Genomic DNA, 10,662 nt, shown 5'->3' with positions numbered 1-10,662 from the left:
TCTTGGCTGGTGTGCTGGTTGGTGTCACAATTCCCTTGCATGCTTTGTGAAGGTGGAGAAATTGGATATTTGCTGAATCGGGCCTCGCACTGCTAAATCCTGCTGGATTGCTCAGGGACAAAGGGTTATCACTGCTACCCCACAGACTTTCAAATTTTAATGAATCTACTTCAGGATTCTCTCATTTGTTCCGAAAGTTTTTTGTCTGTCTTCCTGCATCCCTTAAGATAACAGGCAGGACAGATTTCCTTTACAGACAAGGAGCGGGGCCTTTAGGACTAGCAGCTTGCTTGGTCAATATTTCATCACAGCAGCATCCCTACACCATCTCCATTGGGACGCTGTTGCTAATCAAAGCATTGACTTACTAGTACTGTGTACATGGGATGCAGTTGAAGGTACAACACTGTACGTACACCAGCAAATTCTTCTTTTGCTTTTCTTTGCCTCTTTGACCAGAGTTAGAGCCTTGAGGATGTAGTCACCATTGTCATCCCATATGTAACTGTTTATTACAAGAGTGTTTTTTGGAGGCTGAGGAAACTGGAGAACTAAGGAGAGCATCTGCTATCTTGGGTTGCTTGGGCCAGTGTCAGGAAACTGTTGTAACTCTCTGGTTACCTGACCTTCAAATGGATCTGGTTTTAGGTATACTTCTGCTCTCCTTAATAGGAACAGAGGAAAATGGAGCTCCAGAAAAATCTTAATGTTCTGTTATTTTTCAGAAGTCTTAGTTCCAACAACACTTCAGCTCACTGAACAATCCATTAACTTGAGCTAATTGACTTTCTCAATTAACTGCCCAATGCTTTATACTGGGGTCTGATTCTGTTTCCTCTCTTGGTTAATTATCTCCTACCCACGCTCACAGGGAGGGAGCAGGGAGTGGGGAGTGATTGCATATTCAAACCTCAGTTGAAGTTCATAATGGAGGATGGAAAATGTTATATTGCTTCCTGTACACTTAAGGCCCCTTCTCTCAGCTTTATGGCCCCCTCCTTTAACTTTTCTATTTTTTATTTTTTTATGAATGTACCATTGCAAGTTGTTTGCAGGCACTGGAGAGGAATTCAGATGCTCAAACTCCTATGTGTATTTTCTTTGATATAAACCAAACAAAGCTTCTGCTATTGAAGTTTAAGGAGCTATTGTTTCTGGTAGGGCCTGAGTCAAAACTCTTGGTCAGAGTGGCTAAGATTATTTGTTTTCTATGTCCTAGAATGAAAGTAACTTTATAAGGCTTGGTTATGTGAGAAATGATCTCTGTTTTTGACAAAGCACAAGGAGGTAGAAACTGTTCTCTAATAAACTTCTAGACATTTGTTGAAACTTGCGCTGTCACAATCTGTTTTTTCTTTATGAGTAGTTTCTAATTACTGAGATTATGTATTTTTGGTTATGGTGTTCTACATAGAAGGAATCACAGTTATTTGCTGTATGTTCAGAGGATAATTAGTCTTGTACTTTGGTGACTTTAAATCTCATTATCTACTTCTATCTGGACTTGATTAAATTTTAACTGTATGTGGAAATAGGGCTGATGAGAAGCAGATTTGCCGCAATGTGAGGAGAAATTTCCTTTAAAGATGCTCTAGGAGATCAACTACTAAACAGCCTAGTTTGCTTTGAAATGAAACTTTTCTTTTTTGTAGATCAAAGAAGTCCTCGAGAACCCTCATTTACTGACAGTTATCAAAATAGAAGAAGCTGGAGATGAAATTGTGAGCAATGCCATTTCTTTTGCTCTGTACAAAGGCAAGTGATTGTTTTTTTGTGTTTTGTTTTTGTTTTTAATAGACAGAAAAAGATGGCTATTTTCTACAACAGCCTTCCCTAGAACAGTGCCATCTCTCTAGGGTTAAACTCCTGCCACAGTGTGGAGCTTGTCTTCATCTGAAGTGGTGTGGACAGCCTACAGCGGCGTTATGGGATCTGTTAGTGCGGGTGAGATCAAAACCCAGTCCAGATAATCGGGAAGACATTCAGCAGAGCTTTGGGGATGTTGGGATAGCATCTCTGAGAGTAGCACACAAGTATGCAACACAACAGGGAGTCAGGAAAGCCAAGCAAAGGATCTTTTCTGGTTGTACTGCAGAAGTGGATTACTCAGCATCCTGCTATGTAAAATCAAGTATCTTTGGTATATGTGGATTGAAGAGGTTTGAATGGCATTCAGCAGGGAGAGAAGTATCCAGTTAATTAACAGTCAATGTGCAGGGCTGCTTCCTAACTCTTTCAAATCCCAGTGGCTTGCTATCACGAGTAATTCAGACCTGGGCTCTCTACTACTCCAGCAGAACGGAACTGCTACTCGGTGAAGGTTCCTGGGCTGACCTCATTTTCCTGTTTGTGCATGGAGAAAGCCTATGAACGTTACAACTTCTCATGACACTTCTTGTGTAGGTACCTATTGGGAATCCTGCAGAATTTCTTTTGTGCAGAGGATGCAGGACACTGAGGAGCCTAAAGGAAATGTTGTGCTGATTTTGGTTGATGAGATGCTCCTAGCAGCTCGTTTGTGGCCTATGTTGGACCATAAATATGTCTCTGAGCCTCCAGCATCCTCTCAAACCCAATCAGGAAGATGCGCATGAGTCTGGGGAAAGACACTTGGTAGGGGTCTTGTCAGGTAGAGTGTGAAAAGCAGAGATGACGAAGTATGCCAAGAAGCTCTTTTGTCTAGAGGATTTTAGATTTTAGAGGATCCCTCTTTTACTAGAGGATTGTTCCTCCTCTGCAGCTTTCAGCACCAATGAACATGACAGAGATAACTGGAACGGGCAGCTGAAGCTGCTGCTGGAGTGGAACCAGTTGGACCTGGCCAGTGATGAGATCTTCACCAATGACCGAAACTGGGAGGTACAGACCACTTCTGTCTGAGTACAGTGACGTGGGACAGGGGAGCAGAGGGAAGAGAGACATCATAACAGCAGCCACTATCTCAGCACCCCAACCTCTGTGATGATAAGTAAGAGTGTCTATTCCTCCTTGCACTGACACGCTGACATCACTGATTGCAAATGTTATCTGCCTATGCCAGAAGTACTCTAGGCCATCTAACAAAGGCAATTGCATACAGAAAAAACTGATTCTGGTGAAAATGTGGCAGCATGAAGAAAAATGTGGCAGTTAGCCACATGTGTCAGGCCCTTAGGTAAGCTTTACATGTCTCACGTGCTCCTTAATATTGCTTTTCCATTTCTTCCTAGTCTGCTGACCTACAGGATGTCATGTTCACAGCCCTAGTGAAAGACAGGCCCAAATTTGTCCGTCTTTTCCTGGAAAATGGCTTGAATCTGAGGAAGTTTCTTACCACAGAGGTCCTTAGAGAGCTGTACACGAAAAACTTCAGCAGCCTGGTGTTCAAGAACCTGCAGATCGCAAAGAACTCCTATAACGATGCACTTCTCACATTTGCGTGGAAGATGGTTGAAGACTTCCGAAGAGGTCTCAAAAGAGATGACAAAAATAGCAAGGATGAGATGGAGATACATCTTTCAGTAAGTGATGAACAGTTTGATTCCACTGTGCGTCCCCTGAAAGGAAATAACCAAAATTGTTTTGTTTCTGGTATAGCAGGATTTGCTTTAACAGTCTCAGCCTTGTTTTACATTTAACATACTGCCCCATTTTACGAACACAAGTAAGGGTCATTTAACTACAAGAAAAATGGGTGAGTGAGTTTGGGTGTTGAGTTAAAATATTTTCTATTAGAGCAATCAATGCTCTACTTATGCTTGTAATTTACACCAATATAAATTCAGAGTCTGGTACAGAGGTGCCAGCTGGGCATGAAGAATTTGGACTCTTACATTTTGGTACAGACTCTTGTGTCTTAAACCTTGCTTGTTGCAAGGATGTTAAGCACCTTCTGGACTTTATTTCATTGTCAGGTAGAACCAGACTTCTTAGTTATCACAGCACAGTAGGTGCAAACATCAGATCCAGATCTCAGTTTCAAAACTGGAGCTCAGGCATTAGATAGGAAACTTTTGAAATCAGTTGTTGACTTCAGAGATGCAATGCAACACATGTGACATTCGGGGGAAGCTTGGCTTGAACATGCTGGTTAGCTTTGAGAGTTTCCACCAAAGCTTGTGGTTCTTAAAAGTTTTGTTGCTCAGGAGTCATTCTGTGATGGCTTTGCTATCTCCAGGTGCTAATTGCTCTAATGCAAAGAAGATGGTAGTATAGAAATTCCTCTCTGTTTAAGTTTTTGTGAACTTCAGGGTCTTGCTTAAACACAAAAGGCATATTGGTATAAAGTTAGTATTCCTTTTAGAGGATGTTAATCTGTGTTCTCTAAACAGAAAGTCAAACAGTGAATGAGGCTATCTGTCTGAACTGCATGGGTTAAAGCAGAAAATGACTTTCACCCAAATGTCCTTTAGTGCCAACTTTAGGAAAAACAGGGAGGCTGATTCTTCCACATCAAATAGGAAAATATAAGGCTTTAATATAAATATAAAATATAACCTAACTTACATTAGTATATGACAAGTGCCAGATAGCCGAGAGAGAGGATTGGTGGGCTGGCTGTAAAAGGAAGAAAATATGAAAACAGGAGAGTGGTAGGCTAGGATTTGTTCCAGTTGAAAACAGTTTGGTGAGCTTAGGTCTGAGGAGTTGTTGCTCTTTCTTTCAGGATGAGTGTCCTATCACAAGGCACCCGTTGCAAGCTCTGTTTATTTGGTCAGTTCTTCAGAACAAGAAAGAGTTGTCTAAGGTCATTTGGGAGCAAGTAAGTTGAATTGTCCTTTATTCCTCTTTGCAAACAGTGCAGTGCTGTTCCTTGTCTTTGGTTTGTAGGCCTTTGAAGGCTCTGGATCCATCTTCAAACACAAAACCACAAGAGAGAATTGCTAGATGACTCTGTAAGTAGGTTTAAACTACCCATTTTGTGTTTGGGTGTGGATTTTATGCTTTCGTTTCCTGATGTCCTGTGTGAGTCAGCAGTCCAAGCTAGCATTTACCTATAGTTCTATGTTCTCATCTGTGTTCAAGCTTGGATGCTGAGTTCCCACCCATTTCACAATATGGATATGTTCTGATCCCAGGTATTTGATTGAAATCAATTTCTAATTTTGATTAGACAGTACATTTAGTGATGATTATATCAAAAACATAATTTGCAGGCTGTAAATGTGAGGTTAATGCAAGCAAAGCTAATGGATGCTTCTGCTCACATTGGTCTTTGTGTCTGAAACAGAGTGCTTCTTCACTGCACATGTTAGTCCATTCCATTCAAAACATCTATGTAGTCTGGGCAGTTCTGGGTACACTCAACTGGTCCAGACTGGTGGACAGTGAAAATGGTAGTGTAGCTCGTGACAGAGCAGACCCTCCTTTGTGAATCTTCAGCCAGAGATGCAAAGCTGATATATAACTATTAAACACAAGACCTTTTCAGACTGGTCACAAAGTTCTAATCGAACCAGTACACTGATGGTTACCATTCGTTTCGTGGAACTGGATCTTCATCTGCCAGTCTTGACTGGGAACTGAGCAGCTGCAAAAAAAAGGGCAGTAATTTTTAAAGAATATATCACATTGCCTTCGCAGAGGGCTTTGCATGACTTAACTCTCTCTCCATAGACGAGAGGTTGCACTTTGGCAGCCCTTGGGGCCAGTAAGCTCCTGAAAAGCATGGCAAAGGTGAAGAATGATATAAATGCTGCTGGTGAGTCTGAGGAACTCGCTAATGAGTATGAGACAAGAGCAGTAGGTAAGTGCCTTCTTTAAGTCCTTCAGAAATTTAATAGGAGGGGTCAGAGATCAGGAAATTGTTTCCTTTCTTGGAACATTACTTGTTTTAATAATCTCCAGGTCTGGTGTGTACCAATGATTGCATAGCGATGTTTTTATTTTGTGCAAAGCTAAACTGATAACCCTACTGGTTTTGTTCAGCAAAATGCAAGGCAAGATAATTCATTCAAATTGCCTGACATGCTGCCCAGAAATCCAGCCTGAATTTTAAAGAAGAGAAATGACATCTCAAAAGGAAGTAGAAAGAAAACTTTATTTAGAAAACTAGATATCCAACATTAAATGCTTCCCTTTAATGTCAAAATGTGTTTTTACTGCTTGGAAATCTCTTCCACACCATCTGTTCACAGTAGAAACTGTGTGTCCTGTCTGAACAGCTTGCCTCCAAAAGTGGGTATTGTGGGGTTTTTTTTGGGTAGAGAATTCCTTTCATTGGGAAGAAAAGCTACCTAGCTCTCAAGACAAGGTTGAAGAAGAAGGGTGCCCAGAAATAGGAAGGAGAATATAGAATAAGAGAAGCTTTCTGCATGAGTGCTGGTAATATTCAGGTTGAGAAAAGCCACCCTTCAAATTTGCAGGAGAACTTTTGGGGCATGAGAATAAATTGCAGGTAAAAAGTGGATTGAATTCCTAAATTCTGAACTGCAAAATCACATACCTTCCTTATTCTAAGATGACAAGCAATACTGTCGCTCATTGAGAATGCAGATCTAGCTCAGTTATTTTTCTTCCTTTGTATGACCTCCAGTTTCTCCTATTGCAAGGACTGTCAATAATTCAGAATTGAGCCCTGCATCTCGTGGGCTGAAGTGACCAATAGTTTCTTATTTAATGAGGGTAATGGATGACAGGAGAGCAGAGGGATGTTCTTATTTTTTTAGGACTTCCATTTCCTGAGCAATAATGCTGATGTTTCCTAAGTGTCTAGTTACCCTGCAAATTATTCAGAGAAACATACAAATGAAAGCCAGCAGAATTGGCAGATACCAGGGCAGGGATTAATTTGTAGTACCCACAACTTACAAATTCAAGCTTACCTGTGGTGCACTCTGTGGAGCAGGACCTTGGTTCCTAAGCTTGGAAGGAAATACATTACAGTGTTGCCTCTGGGGCTTTATTGCAGATTATAGCCTTGTTCTCTTGCCTGATGCAGAAAACAGTGGATCTGTAACTGCACTGCTGCCCAGCAATCTGCTGTCACCATCATAAATCAGATAAGGTGACAGTTAAAGTGCAATAGCCCTGCAGGTCGAATAGGGAAACCATAGAAATGTTGCTGGAAAGGCTTCTGGAAGCCTCTAGTCCAATATTCTTGTTGAGGTGGTATTACCACCATGACTAAATCAGTTCAGTCATGGCTTCATTTAGCCAAATCTTGAAAATCTCCACAGATGGATATTGTTTTATTGCTCCTAAAAGCAGACCGTGTTTGTTCCTTTTCTGGGGCTCATGGAGACTAGATTGACCTGTTGAACTTCTAGCTTTATTTTTATTTGTGTGTATATCAGAATGACTACAAAGCTATTTCACTATCCACTAAGGAGTGGCACAAGGCCACACTGAAAATATCTTGCTTGTTACCAGAAAGTATCTCCTATTCACAAGGCGAAAACTGCTTAAATAGACTTTCTTAAAGGTATCTGCATCCTTCAGGCCTGATTATTTAGCAAGACATTTAGAAGTGAACAGGTCCCATTGGAGTCTGTCTATCAAGATCTATCTGCACATTGCAGTAATACCAGCTGAAAGTATCGCTGTATTTGTGCAGCCTCGCAGTCATGGTGACACAGCTGTTTGTGAAATGCCTGGGAAAATGTACCGTTGGAGAGAAGTGAATCTAGTGAAGGCTGGTGTGTTTTCTAAGAGGCTGGATTGTTCTTCAGGCCAGTTGTGCTCTCTCACAGCTACACCAGCAGAACTGCCTTTGAGTGGGAATCATCCAGAGCTGGAAAGATAAATAATTTTTCACTCTATGTGCATTGTTAGTGGCAAAAATCTATGGGCAGAATAAGATGCTCGTGACTCTTCTAAAACAACTGTGATGTTTGCAATGTGTTTCCCAGTGACAAAGCATCAGATTCTGCAGTTGTTCTTCAACCCTACTGTTAATATGGGACTACTGAGACTGACTATAACTCATTAGATCAGTGCTAAATGAATGAAAAGAAATGAAACAAGCAGATATACTGAGTCATTTGAGTAGGAGAAGTTCATATTTTTTACTCAATTTTTTAGTGCAGGAGTCAATGCTAGCTCTCTGTGAGCTGATTTAGTATTACAGTTTTCCATCCAGACACAAATTCTGTATGAAAGCTTAATACATACAAGTGGGGTTGTAAAGCAATGCACACATTGTTTTACCATGCTGAAAATGTGGAAAGAGTTCTTGTATCTGCGTGCTTTAATATTATAAATGTTATACTTTGGAAGTCACTGAAGACAATTGCGTCCAAGTTGGTGGGAAATTGAGTCTGAAGTTGGAGCTCAGTGTGGGGCTGCCTCTTTCCTCCAGAGCTGTTCACCGAGTGCTACAGCAATGATGAAGATCTAGCTGAGCAGCTGCTGACCTATTCCTGTGAAGCCTGGGGAGGAAGCAATTGTCTGGAACTGGCAGTGGAAGCTAAAGACCAGCAGTTCATTGCACAGCCAGGGGTGCAGGTCAGTGAAAAGAAGGTGCACAGATTACTGTAACTCTTGTGATATGGGTAGCTTAAAAAATAAGTGAATATTCTTGCTGTGAAAGTGATACATCCACGTGAACAGTCTGTGAAAGGCCGATGCTCACACACTGTTCTTGTGGAAGTGAGAGCCTCAGGGCAAGGTTTCCCAGCCCCCTGAACACTGAGCTTTGCACGGCGGCAGCATAGCCATGTCCTGCAGCATGCTCACAGAATCAGTGTCTGCAGTGCTGTGAAATGCATCCCAGAGAGCACTGACTATGGCTGGTGGGGGACAGGGTGTGTGGCTCCTCTTCTGGAAATAGGAGGTGGCTGATTTGCCCACAAATGCTAAGTCAGGAGGGGAAGACTTGATTTAGAGCTGTAAATCTTAATGAGCTAGATGATAAAGACTGCCTGAAGTGACTTTTCCCTTGGCACAACTCCCGTGTATGCACAGTGTGGATGTACTGCCCAGCGTAAAGTGCCTTATAAATCAGGTCAAGTCCTGCTCAGCCTCACTTTGAACTCCTTGTCATCTAGATTGGAGGATGGCTGGACTAAGGAACAAGCACACTCTTACTGATGCAGAAAGCTTTCTGTATTGTTGAAAGAGGAATCCCAGTTATTTTGATTGAAATCTTAAAGTTTTTTTTTCCAAATCAAATGTTCTCTAATAGCATTCCTAGGTTATTTTGTTGCTGCTAGAACAAATGAGGATATGTTCTTCTTCCCTGCAGAATTTCCTTTCCAAGCAGTGGTATGGAGAGATTTCAAGAGATACTAAGAATTGGAAGATTATACTGTGTCTGTTCTTTTTCCCTTTAATAGGCTGTGGTTTCATCTCATTCAGGTAATCAGCTGGCAGAAGTATTAAAAAGTCATTAGCAGAAGTATAGCAAGTCAGTTAATCATAGAATCATAGGGCAATTCAGGCTGGAAGGGACCTCTGGAGATCATCCAGTCCAACCCCCTGCTCTCAAAGCAGAGTCATCTAGAGCAGATTGCCCAGGACTGTCCAGTTGGGTTTTGAGTATCTCCAAGGATGGAGGCTCCACAGCCACTCTGGGAACCTGTTCCAGTGTTCAATCACTCTCAAATAAAGATATTTAATGGCTGAATGAGCTTTTGACAGATCCCATCCTCACTCTGATCTGGAGTTAAGATGTGCCAATTTACTTGTGTGCCTGAAGTCAGTGGATGCAGAAGGGCGTTACCTTTAAAGTAATGTCCTGTGCTAGACTTTGCACCTTTCTAATTTTCACTTTGACAAATAGCACAGATGTTTCCAGGCATAAAAGCTATGCTTTGAGACCTTTTCCCTCTCTTAATTCCTTAGGAAAAAGCCTGTAGAGAAGAGTAAGAAACTATTCCTGTATTATGTGTCTTTCTTCACCTCCCCCTTTGTGGTCTTCTCCTGGAATGTCATCTTCTACATTGCTTTCCTGTTGCTCTTCGCCTACGTGTTGCTTATGGATTTCCAGAAGGAACCTACCATCCTGGAGATGATCCTTTACGTGCTGGTCTTCATTCTGCTTTGTGATGAAGTGAGACAAGTAGGCAGCGCTTGCAAACCAAAAATGTTTAGTGCTAGATTAAAAGCCTTGTGATTTTTCCCCTCCTAGTAGCGTAAGGCAGTGAAGGCTGCTTCTAAGTTACAGGAGAACCACATCTAGGTAGATATGTTCAGGCAACTCAAGGCACAATGGATATTTTTAATTTTTTTTTCCCCTGATGTTTAATGCCTACTTATACCCCAATAGCTGCAGTGTCCATGCACCAACAGGAATGTGTATTGACTTTGAGGCTGTGTTGATAAGCTGATGCCAGTGGAGATATTTCTTAGGAATACTTGGCTTGGATTGCCAAAGCCGTTGAGAATAGGAGGTTAGATTTAAAATATTTGTCTGGATGCATACCCCTAGATCAAGTGATTCCTGCCTCTCCCCCCCCCCCCCCCCCCCTTTTTTTTTTTGACCAATGAGCGACATATCATTACGCATTTCTGTTTATCTTTCAATCATAAATACAGTTTTTGCTAGTTTCACATAGTCCCAAGGACCAGCTTTGGACTGCTTGTATTGCTTGTGCTGGTGTGGTGTGGGAACAGCGTGCGGGACTGCCTTTATAGCCAGCTGCATAGTTGATATTCTTCTCACTTCATATGTAAGGGGACATACGCAATATGTTGGTTTTCAGGCAAGCTGGTCTCTACCAGTCAGTGTTCAGAATAGTGGGA

General features: G+C 41.7%; 1 protein-coding gene across 1 annotated transcript in view; it reads left to right on the top strand.

The window, feature by feature from the left end:
• Positions 1-10,662, top strand: part of TRPM8 (transient receptor potential cation channel, subfamily M, member 8) — a 41,762-nt gene that overhangs the window by 16,413 nt on the left and 14,687 nt on the right. The window contains 8 exon segments of the mRNA XM_009320775.1: positions 1,653-1,755; positions 2,741-2,859; positions 3,210-3,500; positions 4,646-4,741; positions 5,596-5,725; positions 8,279-8,424; positions 9,164-9,276; positions 9,763-9,979. Of these exon segments, the coding sequence (XP_009319050.1) occupies positions 1,653-1,755; positions 2,741-2,859; positions 3,210-3,500; positions 4,646-4,741; positions 5,596-5,725; positions 8,279-8,424; positions 9,164-9,276; positions 9,763-9,979 (1,215 nt within the window).

This window comes from Pygoscelis adeliae, unplaced genomic scaffold (assembly GCF_000699105.1).
Source record: "Pygoscelis adeliae isolate BGI_AS28 unplaced genomic scaffold, ASM69910v1 Scaffold63, whole genome shotgun sequence".
Classification (NCBI taxonomy): domain Eukaryota; kingdom Metazoa; phylum Chordata; class Aves; order Sphenisciformes; family Spheniscidae; genus Pygoscelis; species Pygoscelis adeliae.
This window is presented reverse-complemented; position numbering and strand designations above follow the sequence as displayed.